Source organism: Colius striatus, chromosome 20, assembly GCF_028858725.1.
Source record: "Colius striatus isolate bColStr4 chromosome 20, bColStr4.1.hap1, whole genome shotgun sequence".
NCBI lineage: Eukaryota > Metazoa > Chordata > Aves > Coliiformes > Coliidae > Colius > Colius striatus.
Genome location: NC_084778.1, coordinates 3,894,881 through 3,908,340, shown reverse-complemented (window position 1 = coordinate 3,908,340; position 13,460 = coordinate 3,894,881). Strand labels below are relative to the sequence as shown.

General features: G+C 39.3%; 1 protein-coding gene across 2 annotated transcripts; it reads right to left on the bottom strand.

The window, feature by feature from the left end:
* Positions 1-437: 437 nt before the first annotated feature.
* On the bottom strand, positions 438-12,687 carry NSRP1 (nuclear speckle splicing regulatory protein 1). 2 transcript variants are annotated; one of them, XM_062012063.1, is made up of 7 exons: positions 12,605-12,687; positions 11,368-11,455; positions 6,388-6,444; positions 5,656-5,787; positions 4,536-4,743; positions 4,175-4,283; positions 438-2,061 (listed from the first exon to the last, which is right to left on the bottom strand). In XM_062012063.1, the coding sequence occupies exons 1-7, from the start codon at positions 12,622-12,624 to the stop codon at positions 1,053-1,055; spliced, it is 1,623 nt and encodes a 540-aa protein (XP_061868047.1). In that variant the 5' UTR covers positions 12,625-12,687; the 3' UTR covers positions 438-1,052. The 2 variants fall into 2 exon arrangements, with proteins under 2 accessions (XP_061868047.1, XP_010204014.2); XM_010205712.2 differs by lacking the exon at positions 12,605-12,687 and adding an exon at positions 12,020-12,261.
* Positions 12,688-13,460: the final 773 nt, after the last annotated feature.

Sequence of the window (13,460 nt, the reverse complement as noted above, 5' to 3'; positions counted from 1 at the left end):
TAGTTTACACATAAAACTCATTCCATTTCAAGCCTTTATAAAGTGGCAGGCTTGGCATTTACTTTCACTCTGTTTGTATCACTGCCAAGTGAGCTGAACAAAATATTAGAAAAGTATTTATAACAAAAAGATTGAGATTTGACGAGTTCACCCTCCCATGAAAGTGAGAAATTTACTGCAAAAGAAAGAAACCAACATGAAAAGTGTTGAAAATGTTATTTTAAAAACTCTGACCACTGTCAGATACCCTACTCACCATGTTATAGTTTGGAGTAACTTTACTTGATTATGAACCTTTGAACAGACTGACAAATCTAAAATATTACCTCCAGTAGAACAAACAGGCACGACTGTAATACATGAAATCAAGATTCATATACCTTATTTTGCACAAAAAAGATACAGTAAAATAACACAAACATTAGAAGAAACATATATTAGATCCACAACATATCTTACACTTTATTTGTTTCTGTACATCAGGTCCCCAAAACCAAAGCCCACACATAAATACAAAATTAATATTTAACTTACAAAACACCACACTATGTACATAAATCTCCTAGATTATTATTCAGTCTGTTTTTCTTGCTTTTTTTCACACTTTTACAGGTCTGCTTCTCACTGTTGAGAGCATCAGTGGGCAATGATGATTTCTGCAAAGGACTGAGAACACTTTTCTCTCAGCAGAGCTCACTGTGTCAGCTGGTGAAAGGAGTAGGGGCTGCCCAGGGAAATTATTCTCACCTTATGCTGTTTAACACGCCCAGGTCCGTTCCAGAACCTTCAAGTACCAAGGACAGGGTACTCAAGGCCACGCTGGGCAGAGTCAGAGAAATACAATATCTTAACTATATAAACAGACTAAGGTTATGTATCAGGTAATCCATTAATCCTTTCAAAAAGTTGTTCTGTTATGGCACACAAAATTTCCTAAATGAAAGCTGGGAATAAACAGCTAGGATACACTCTGACTTCTGTACAAGGGTCCATGCAGCATCAGATTCTTCTCTTGGTTCACAGACCAAGTGATTTTGCTCACCTCAGGGCCATCAATCTTCTTCCTTCTCAATGTAAGACTTAGTGCTGACACGTGCCATTTGCCGGGCCAGGTAACGGTCCCTCGCTGACATCACCGTCTCTTCATTGCTCCGTTTGGCGAATTTGCTCACAGTCTCAGATGGTTTCTGGGATTGTTCTTTCTCTTCTTCAGCTTTACGTTTCTGCTCAGGCAACATTCCAGAGATGGGTCTTCCCTTCTCATCCACCTCCTTCTCTTTGCCCTTTCTCTCTTTTTCCAGGTCAGTCTCTCCACCTTTTTCTAAAGATGCAGGAGTACCTTCCCTCCTCTCTCTGTATTTCTTTTCATCACTACTGTATTTCTCTCTCCTCTCCTTCACATGATCTTCTTTTTCTCTACATTTCTCTCCTCTCTCCTTCTCTCTGTCGTTGTATCTATCTTTATCACTTCTTGTTCTTTCTTTCTCTCGTTCCTTTTCTGAGCCCTTCTCTCCTCTCTCCTTTGCCTTCCTCCATTCTCTTTCATGTCCCTCCCTCTCTTTTCTTTCCTTCCCCCTTTGTTTATCATCTTGCTCTTCCCTCCTTCTGTAGTTATCTTTACTACCATGATCTCCATATCTATGTCGTTCTTCCCTTACCCTTTGATGATCCCTTTCATGAGTCCTACTTTTCTCATAATCTTTTTCCCTATACTGTTCATCATTTCCCCTTCTGCTCAGTCTGCTTTCTCCCCTCTTTGCAAGATGACTTGTTTGGGCTTTTGCATGCAGCTCTTCCTCTGCACTGGAAGAGTTTGGTGACTTCTTGTGATGTTTAGCCTCCTCTTCACTGCTCACAGAACTCTCTCTCCTCCTCTTCTTTTCCAAACTCATTTTACTGTTTTTGTGTCTCTTACCATCATCACTACTATCTGTTTCTAAGTCAGTATCAGCATCTGGATTATTCTCTTTCTTAGCAGAGGGCTTCAGTCTTTGTTTTTCATATGGACATTTGTTCCTTTGGTTGGATTCCACATAACTGTCAGATTTTTCTTCCTTTATCCTACATTTTTTATGTTAAAAAAGAAAAGAACAACATTATACAGCCTGAAATCTCTGCAAATTGACTTTTGGTCTGGACTTAAGCAAAAGATGCTGCTGGAAAGTGTTAAGGAAGCAACTGTATCTGTTACTCAGGTTCCAGGAATCCAGTGCAAAGGATTTCTCTTTTGTATCTCTGTCTGATTCTTGGCGAATGCGAGCTGATGAATTTCTCTAACAGAAATTATGGTTAATTATCTGTAGCCTCCATCTAAGGAAAAATACATAGAACTGTATTCTTATGTAAGCTTTCTGCTAAGCTATGCACTTTTTCCTATATGTTTATTCTTCTGCTCCTGTCGAATGATTATCCAGAGAAGCAGCAGGTTACATGCTTTGTTTGTCAAGAGTAGGAACATAGCTTCCATTAGCAGTAGACTTTTAAAATCCATTATCTCTGTAGGTCTCACTCTTGTGGCTAGGTAGAAATTATTATCTTTTAACAGCTCATAGATTCTTAAATACCAAATGCCAACCCCTGGCAGAAAAGTTTGATATTTATTTAGTAATCAAATTAATTAAAACAACTAGTCAAAGGTGTATAGCTTCAGGGACAAGTAATGCAAATTCTGAGATTTAAAAATTCAGATGTTTTCTCTCTGTATCATATTGTAACACCGTAAGAAGAAAAATAAAACACACACCTAAGCATATCTGACAGCCTTGCTGGGAGCATCCTCTACACTACTACTTGTTTTCCCCTTTATTTTATATATAACTCAAAAAAACAAACATTTATTTCATTGACAAGATTAAGAAATCTTCATTTCAAATGGTCTCTACACAGTACAAAACTACATCATCCTGAAGACACTTTGAAAGATCTGTTAAAGCAAACAGACAACCAAGTGGCCCGACCACTACTGCTACTGGTTTCATAAAGAGATGCAACTGAAAACTTAAGATTTCATCAATGAAAAGAAGACAGCATAACACGCAAAATTCATTTGACCACCTCAGTAGCAACCTTTGTGCAACACCGAAACCAAGCAGGTATTTCTCTTTCTTGAAAGCCTGAGACAGGATGTTTTTCCAAACATGTGGGTATACTAACACTTTTAAGTCTCAACTGACAAAACTGTGGCTTCAAATTTCCCATTCTCTTCTTAAATTCAGGATGCCATTCTGCTTTTCTTCTAGACAGTAACTCTTCAGTAAGTCTATTTCTTTGATACTACTTTTCCCTATTTATTTCCTAGAAGGTGTCTTTACCCTAAAGACGTCATCGAGAATTCCCTTATTTCAGATGGCTGAGTAACTTCACTGTGATCACAGCCCTCATTTCAGCTAAGAATCTACTTTAATAATAATCCCATCTTAGATCTAGATCTTGTGATGAAAGTTGCATTTTCTTTGTGACAGCAAGCATTCAGATAGTGACATCCAGTTTTAAGGCCTATCTCAAGCGAGACTTAACCCGAGTTGTCTGAAATGATTAGTTGTTGCATATGAGAAACATTTATCCACAGGGCAGATTTTCACCATTTCAACTACATAAATAATTCAGCTTTCTCTCATTCCTTTGCTTTGGAATGTGCATGTATAAATACTTCAAAATATTCCCATTGGAAGTTAATCAAATATATAGGTAATCCTTTTACTACAGTATCAACACTCAGTTAATGTATTTTTAATGAACTGGTAAATGTGGAATAAATACTAAATTAGAAACTCACATTCTTTCCAAGAAATTCATATCACAATATCATTTCCTATGACTTACCTCTATTCTCATTATTTTTCCTTTTGCCTCCCTCGTGATTCAAAACATGTAGCAAAATGCAGACTGCCAAATATTATGTAAACCAATAAGTATAGTTTAGAATAATACAAGTATGACTGTCCTCTTGACATCATTTAAATGGCACTCCTCTCTTGTGTGTTTCTGTCTGTACCACAGATGATCATGGAACATTTTCCCAATCAATCCATTAATTAGCTGTACAAAGTAATCAAGTTACCCTACCAGTGTTTTAGTACTCCCTGTCTAATTCTTACAGTGTTGCAGTGAGTTTGGAATCACAACCAGCCAGAAACTGGTTTGTATCTGAAAACCTTCTGGAATCACATCCTACCTGGCTTCACGAAAGCTGCATTTAGGCATCTCTTCTTCCCCTACTGTCTGGTTTAAAAGATGTCTGTAAAATCCACTGAGATCCTTCTGTTTGGTCACATCCAGGTATGCTAAGAGAAAGACAGTAAAGTTAGATTTACTGTGTCACAAATACTCATCAGACACCATTCACAATTGGTAGACAATACAAAGACTGCCATCTCCATCCTAGAGGTTTTCAAGTCAGATGTGATACAATATATACTAACTGATCTTTTTTGATTTTAATTATCTCAAGCCTCACTGAGAGTCTAGGTGACAATGTTGTAAATCATGGACAGGGCCATGCTTTTTAACAGGAATTACTTCAGTGTGAATCTTACCCTCAAGAGCCGCCTCTCTTTTTTCTCTTTCCTCCTCCTCAGCCCTTTCTTGTAGCTTCTTCTTATAGGCTGAAGTCACAAAAGCCTCTTTGTGATCAAATTCTCCTCCTTCCATTTCACGCTCTTTCTGAATTTTTCTTTCCATTCTCTTTTCTTGCTCCTTCTTTCTAATCTCAGCTGCTTTGAGGAGATTTTGGATGTATCTAGGCTAAAACAGGAAAGAAAAATGGTATCATGCTCCAAGGTAACTGAGGTGAACTAGAAAACGCAAACTGGAGTTGATGGAGATGTTGCAGGAAGTTGTTAATGGAAGAAAACTGACAGAAGCAAGTCTAACATTCTCACACTGTTTGATAGCTATCTGAAACAAGTTGTCATTCCATTTTAGATCAGTAACATGGCATGCTTCCCAACAACAAAAGCAGTATTCAATCAAAACATTCAGCCCATCTTTGACTAGAATGATTTCTGTTCTCAGTGAAATGAAATGTTTTTTGATTTCTCACCCCTCTGTCTTCTGCCTTGTAATAGCTTTGCCTTTCTGTTGCTGTAAAGGGGAGAGAAGCTTCCTTTTATAAGCACATAAACTGACAAGAATTTTCAAATGAAACAAAATAAGTAACGATGAAAATATCACTTGTCAGGATAGTTCAGCAATGCTTTGAAACAAGGCATTGGGCTGTGGAAACAGGCCTCTATTTCACCAGCAAACATTAATTACTTTAAACTTCTGACAGTCCCCCAAGTAAGCAAGTGAGGGAGCAGGGAGAATTTATGGTCATTGGCTTAATAATGAAAGTTGTTATTATAAGTAGCAGTACTGTTGCAGGGCACGTTGTCTCTAATCCTACAATCCCATTGTTACACCCTTATCAGAGATACACAGAAAGATGGAAATACACCCTTAATTGGGTGAGAAAGTTGTAGTCTGCTGCCCTCCAGAACACCACACTCTGAACTATCTGGCGAACTAACAGTTTTGCCAAAATTCTTATAAATGACTACATTATGTAACAGGATTTGAGCACAACACTTTCACACTCCAGGAGAAAATCCATTTGGCAAATCTGAAAAGTTAATCAATCACAGCCATTCCAAGCATACATTTTCAGGTATTGACCTTTTTGTCATCTTTTCCGGATAAAATTCTGGCATTACTTTCTTTCTTCTGTTGCTGCATTTCATCATAAATACTGTCATATTCATACACTGTAGCATCTTCCTCCAAAGCCTTCTGAATCTCCAATTTAGTCTAAAAGATAAAAAAGGAAGGAAGAAGAAAAGATACAAGAAGTTAGTAATGGAATTTCATTATTTTCAAACATTTTATTCCAATGTTGCAATTTAAACAGATCTATAGTATAAACCTATCCCTTAGAACATGGAGTGTAAATTAAAACCAGTTTGACCTGAAGAACTGTTCAATAAATTTTACTGTCTCTTTTCATCTATAGTTTATCCCCCTTCCCCAGGATATGATCCCATACTTCATTATTCTATCTTCTGTTTGTACAGTCAAGTCAGAAGTAAGAACTGCGAAACCGTTGAGTTTCCAAAAGCCCCGTCAACAAAAAACTCAACTACTCAGGGAGGCCTTGGATTGGATCTCCTGACAATGGAAGAGAAATGCTGACTGGCGACCATGCCAACTCAACCACATATTCCCTCCATCAAAACCCAGCACCACGTTAGATGTATTCAAATCACATTTTAAAGAGTCTTGTGCTACAAACAGCAATGCACAAAGTCCTAACATTTTGTTGATTTTTTTTTAAAAGGGTAACTCTAACTCTAAACTGGCACAATTATGTTTCAGCAATTATTTAATACAAGAGAACTGATCACATCTGACCTGTTTCATTGCTTGTTTTTTCAATGCTTCTTTCTGAAGACTTTCACCAACTGATGGCTGTAAGAAGGAAACATTGCAGAAATACAATTAATTACATTGATTAGCAGCTCATGTTATTTTTCTGTCATTTTAACAAACAACTATATAATAGACCTAAAACAGAAGCCAGTCTCTCACTTCAATATCTTTCTGTAAGCAAGAAAAACTAATTCATTTGCAAGCAAAATATTGCAGTGCCTCAACAGAATTGTCTTTTTTTAACAAAAATGGTGATAAGCTTGAGAACCCTTTTTCAATGACATGTGTATCTCAAAAGCTGCATGAATTTCATGCCACTTCATAAAATAAACTCTGTCCAAGAAATACTGAGAGACATAGAAGGTCTGTGAAAACTGTTTAGTTGCAAGGCTTTCCTCCAACCACTGCCAAGCAACTGGTAGAAAAGGCATAGCCCTCCACTACCCACATAAATGGCATCAGAATTGTAGCAGTCACAAGCAGACATTCGTACTGACAATCACATGAAAAAACTCTATTCACTGTAAAAAACAAATATCCAAAAAGATTTGGTGTTGAAATTTGATCTGTTTCATTAGTTCTGTATTTTTGCATTACAAATACTGCTGATTTGAACAGCACATACTTCAAACATTAACATGTAATTTCTCAAGATTAATATGCTAGGAAATGGCAATACTGATCTTTTTTAAGAAAAAACACATCCACCACTGAAAACACGTTTTCCAATCATACTATATTTAAGAAGGCCTTGCACTTTATTTAGTTTTGTCTTTTAATTGGTGTTGAACTAAACTGCAATTCTATCTTTTCTCAACCAAGAGATACTACTGTTTGTTAAACAGTCACTATAAATCACAGGACTGGTATCCTTGTTTATGTAATCAAACAGCTCTTAATCTTAAAAAGCAGAAACAGGAAGGAAAAATCCTTTTGCATTTTGGCAGCTTCCCAAGTTTTGCAACTCTGACTAATAAGTGCTCTATGTCACATTTTGAAAAGACAAAAATCCGCTCTTAGTAAAATATAAAAATGCAAACCAACTACCAGGGAGCTTGGCAGCAGGATCTTCCGAAATCAAACCGAATTAGCACCATATAAACTCAAACAGATTCCCTGAAGAAAGCAGTTTTTTAATTAACTTGGTGTTTAAAATAAAGTAATAAAAAGCAAGAAAATAAAGTTGTGACCCCTCATCCTTACACTATTTGATAGATGTTAAACCTTGTGGCAAAACTACAGTAATCAAAGGAAAGCGTGATGTGCACTTTCAAGGAAGAAAAACTCTGCTCTGATTCAGTTATGCTCATCACTAGAAAGCTGCTTCTTTCTCTTACCCAGCTGCAAATAACCAGGTAAGGAAGCAGAGCATGCTTCTTTAGGAAGCAGAACTTAAAAGACATTAGCAACACACTCACGAGAGTCCACTGAGGTACAGAGACTGCATCTTGCATACTGTAGCCTACTGATTATTTGGACTAGAATTGGATATAGTCTCTTAGTTATTTATGTAGCTGATTGGCTGAGTGAGTGGGAGAAGCAGACAGTAGATATTTAGTTTAAAACAACCTACAAGAATCTTGGCCTCATTCATCTAATATTTATCTCTGGCACTCAAGACTGAAGAGCTGATTTTGACAAGTATTCAAAATACTGTACTTAATTTTCATGTCATATGCTTTCTTCCAAGAATGCTGTAAATGAGTCAGTATCAACTTCTTCATATAAACAGCTATTTGAAATTGGCTGCAGAACACACACCAGCACTACACAGGAGACCTTGACTTCCTTCTGGCTCTTGAGGAAGACATACTGCTTGACATATCATCACTGAGGGAGTCCTTTAGCAGATACTCTTATACTGGTTTTACAGAAAGGTACCTGAACAGTACGGAATCACCCCTGCATTATGCCAGAAAACATTGGATCAGTAAAAGACAAACTGCAGATCCTCCGCTTATATTCACAAAATAATAAAATAAGTTTTATTCCACCAAAATACTTGAAACACTGCTTAGAAAGTTTTCCTTGTCTGTCTACATGAAACAAATGCTTTGATCTACTCAGATTACATACAAACAAAAGTAATCTATAATCCTGATGATGGCACATATAAAGAAGTCCATCTGCGATTTGTTTGTCTAGAGTGGCAGTAAGTTTACAAAAAACAAACACCTTCCCTAATGGTTTATGGTGGACAATTTCCTGTCATGCTATGAAGCTCTGACAGATGAGAACCTCCTGTTCTTTTGTATTGTTTTTACTTATCAACTGACCATTTATTAAAGGCCCTACAAGCTCAGCAATCTGTCTCATACTTTCCCTGCAGTCAAGCTATTCTTCTGAAGCACAAAGCTTATAGTTTAATGTTTTCTGAAAGCAGAAAAATCTTTTAACCCTATCTATGAAATGACACAGAATCCATGCAAAATAAGCTTAGAAATGAGACTCTCCAGTATACCACTCCTATGAGGCCACAGAAGATAGTTTGTACACAAAAGAGAGTAATAAAATGAATTACCCCAGTCATTACCAGAGAACAGACATTCAAACTAACGACCAATGGTTTTGTTCCACCTACGTTCAATTCAGGACACCAAGAAGTTCGGGATTTCCCAAACTGGAGGATGCACCTGGACCATTGTTTGACACCAACAGCATTCCTTAATTTGACTAATCCAGTTCTGAATCCATTTATATTTTTTGGCCATGCCACAATATTCTGTGACAATGAGTTCCACAACTTAATTACACATTGTGTGGAGTAAAAAAACAACTTCCTTTTGTTTAGATTAAACCAGTTACTTGGTAATTCTGTTATACAACCTACTGCTCATATTATGAGAAATGACAAAATCAACACTTTCTATGAATCATTTTTGATTTTACATACATCCTCTCAAGTTACTCCTCTCCATTTCCTTCTCCATAATCTCTTCTTTAAGAGCCCATTTTAGTTTACTTAGTCTTAATTCTGTATGAAAATTGTTGCATAAAGTGGTCATTGCCAATATTCATTACTTGGCCAATCTGGTTTTTAGTCATAGTGTATCCTTTGCAAATTTGCAAAGTGAATGGAAGGATCCAAAAGTAAACACAAAAAAATCTGAATCTACAACAGATTACAGTTTCCTTCCCATTTTCAGCTTCTTCCTTTGTACCTGCATAAACACTCCACTTTATTATCCTGTAGCAATATATCAGTTTTAAAAGGCTGGTGAGATATAGGAATTTATTTTCAATAACTCTGATTCAATAAACAGAATTTTTATCTGCTGAACCACAAAGACACTTTCAACTACATTTCCAAGATAAAACAGAACATGGAACAGTGTAGTGGGAATACTGGCAAGTTACCTCTGAAAATGCAAGGCTGGGATACTCTTTGAGAAAATGGATTTATCACAAATAATAGTAAGTCAGAATGGAAATATTTCTAATACCCAGCTTGTTGCTGTGGCATTTACGAAATTTCTACAACAGGCTTTCCTAGGGGTAACAACCTTCCCTCTAGTTTTCAAAGACAGCAACAATTCCTCATTATGAAGGCAGAGAATTCAGATCTATATTGGCTAGAAGTAACTGCAATCACCTGGATTACTTTTTTCCCAGTCAACACTGTATTTCCATCCTAGATGTTCTCCTCATAAACTAACCCAAAGATCATCTTCATTAGCAACTAACATCAATTAATGTATTTAGCCACAGCAAGAACGATCACCTTTCAAGTTCCTTCAGCAAAGGTACAAGTAAAATCTTAATGGAATATGTATAGTACCATTTAAAGAAAAAAGGAGCAAAAGTTTGGTATCTAACATATAATCACAGACCAAGTCAGGTGTGCCGATTTCCCAGCACAAACTTTATTAGAGTTCAGTTAAAAATACATAATCTCCAGACATTTGAGATGTAGTTCTGACTGATAAGGTAGCACACAGGAAATTAAATCCCTCCCAAATGCTGCTCCTTATCTTGAAAAGCCCTGAAATTATTATTGAACTAATAAAGTAATTTTGCTTTTTTAAAAAATGACCTCCTCTGATAAAGGCAGTTATGAGATTATTACTTTCTGCTGGGTATGTACCACACTGACTAGTACGACAACTTTGAAGAGTTTTTACAGCAGACTCAGTGAGTGAACCTGTCAGCCTTTTTGTTTTAGAAGCTGGGTTTCTGAAAGGTATCCAAACCAGCCGACATCCCAAGCCAGTCCTGGCTGCTCCCTGTACTCCCAGTACACTGAGTGTAGTTTTTACGGCGTACAGCACCCCCTCCTGGGGCAGGCAGAAAGCTCATATTTTGAAGGCAATACTTCAAAAATATAGAAACTAAAGGAGACTGTAGAAAAGAACACAACATGACGCAATGCAGCCACGTATCACAGTCTCAATAAACTCTGCGATCAGACAAAAGCTGTATACTATACAATATAATGTTGCAAGTACCGTGAGTGCTTCCAGAACTACAAGTAATTCTCATTATTTGTCTTCATATTTGCTTTAGACCTTTTGGGTTGTACAGTTCTGCTTGTGTTTACAGTGAGCCTAAACATCACGCATCAGTTTTATCAAACTTGGCTGCAATGAGCTAAAGGATAAAATACATTTAATTACACTTTAAAGTTACTATCTCAGGTAAGACTGCTGATCACGATTTTCTATTTGCAGACATATTTCCCACTAGCAGCCAACAGATTTTTTTATGAGCTAAATACTGTTAACTCTTGCAAACAGGTTGCCACAGGAACTTTTGGAAGAGTTTGACAGAAAGTAACTTAACAGTCAAGTCCTCATTTCTATAGAGCTTGCACTAAAGACAACACAAGTCATATTTCATGCCCAAATCCAAAACAATGACATGTATCTTAGTGATACTGCCCTAAGCTGATGCAGACTTTAGGTGTTTTAAACAAAGAATTTACAGAACATAGAGAAGATCTCAGAAGAAAAATGTTGAACTGACCTCATCATCAGAGTCATCTGCAAACACCGAGAGTTTTGTTGAAACAAGATTTTTCTGTGGCAGTTTCTTGGGCATAATAAGCCCATATCTAGGGGGAGGAAAAAAAAGTTATCACTAACATTACTCACAACAAAACACAGAGCATGTTCCAAAACAAAAATCTACAACTCGCAGTTTTAGAAACAATGGATCATTATAAAAATCACGCATCAAGTTATCAAGTACAGGTCTGGGCAGTGCTCGCAGCAGTGCACTCAGCCTTGCCACATCATTGCCAGCTTCTCCCAGAGCTATTGCTTTTTCCATGCAAAATTTCTGGAGGCAATGGTCTCCCTAAATTAGGCCACAAATCTCTCATGGCCTGAGCACTCCAAGTTATTTTTTCTTTTCTCTGTCAGAAATTTAGTCTTAGTTTACACTAGATACTATTCCATAACTACTTTTGCTGATGCATTAAGTTCACCTACGCTGCATGGCAACCAACCCACAGGTACAGCTACAGCAAAAGACAAGATTTACAGTCAGATTAAGCCATGTAGAGATTAACTACACACACAGAACTCTGCTGTTGACACTGCCAATGTCCGTGCCCTGAAACACATCCTGTGTTTTTGGGAACGAGTAACCTCTATATCAGGAATTTCTCCCTCACCTGCCCTTCCCCGAGTCCATCACTGAGTAAATAGCTCGTCTGAGTCTGTAGCGTCAGGATGGAAAGCTCTGGGATATGGTAGGTACTACTGCACTATCGTTGTGAGGAAAGAATTGCTTCTGCGTGTTCTGAACCACCACCTCAGCAGCTCCCGCGACGCCGCAACCCGGCAACCGCCAGTCAGGGCTCAGCGGGCGGGAGGCGGCTGCTGCACAGCGGGTCGTTTGGGAATCCTGAGGGGATTCTCCTTCCTAAGAGTGAAAACTATCCCAGCAACACCGCAACAACTTCCCATGCCTTCCTACTGCTTTGGGGCTTGTTTTGTTTTTAAAGAACACTTTCTTGAGGACAACACTGTAAGGCTACACCGCAGACAAGAGGCCGGCGGGGGGAGCAAGTCTCTCGCCTGAGGCCTGGGGCGGGGGGTTTTGTCACAGCTCGTCTCGGCCCGAAGCAGGACCCCGCCGGCCCCAATACTCCCTCCCAGCCGCTGCCCCGCGAAGCAGGGCCCGGACGGATCCTCGGCCGTGAAGAGCCCGGCAGCGGCGCACCAGAGCCCCTCAGCCCCGGCTCCCCCTCACTCACTGCTTGCTCAAAGCCGCCATCTTATCGCGTCTGCTGCCGTCGCCGCCACCAAGTAGATCCGCCTGCCGTTCTGCGGCCGCAGATTCCTCACAACCGAGAGGCCCTCCCCCCCTCACCTCGCTTCCCCACCTGCCCCAGAGACTCCTTCCCCACCGCGGTCCCACTCCAGAAGGAAAGCAAACAGCGGGCAGAGAGGGCTGAAAGCGCTGGACGCGTGTTTCAACAGCTCAGGGCCAAATGGCGAAAGTGCTGATGGCGGAACGGTTGTTGTGGGCGGGCTGAGGCGAGCCCAGCCGAGGCGAACCGAATTCGAGCCGAGGCGAGCCCGAGCTAAGGCGAGCTCAGCCGAGGCGAGCCGAGCCGAGCCCGAGAGCAGCCGAGGCGAGCCGAGCCCAGCCCGAGAGCAGCCGAGGCGAGCCGAGCCCGAGCCCGAGCCGAGCCGAGTCTGGCAGCCCGCCAGTCTCGAGGGCCTGAGGCGGGAAGGGCTGCTGCCCTCAGGCGCCCTCTGTGGCCGCCCAGCTGGAGACAGCGCTTGTTGCCGAGGAAAGAAAGTAAGAGGAGTTTAATTTCCCAAATTTTTATTAAGGAAGTGAATCTGCCAAATGAAAACTTATTAGAAAGATGAAATCTTGCTGCCGACGGTGCAGTTGCCTGTAATCTCAAGCTTTATCCCAATAAGAAGGCTTTTTCCCCCTTGCTATATTAAAAGTGTAAGGCTTTTTTCTGCAATACATTCAGAAGAACTTTGACAAAACGCTGCTTAACCTTTCTTAAAATTATTCCTACAAAGTAATTTAAGGATACTGAATCTTCAAAGTTTTTGCTGTATCAGTTGGGAGCATTTGGTGGTTATGAA

Excerpts from the sequence above, each read along its gene's own strand:
- NSRP1 (XM_062012063.1), bottom strand. The coding sequence starts at position 12,624 with ATGGCGGCTTTGAGCAAGCA. Across the intron at positions 4,284-4,535 it reads AAGAGAGGCGGCTCTTGAGG|CATACCTGGATGTGACCAAA; the intron begins GTAAGATTCACA and ends TCTTTCTCTTAG. Across the intron at positions 2,062-4,174 it reads TGCAGCTTTCGTGAAGCCAG|GATAAAGGAAGAAAAATCTG; the intron begins GTAGGATGTGAT and ends TAAAAAATGTAG.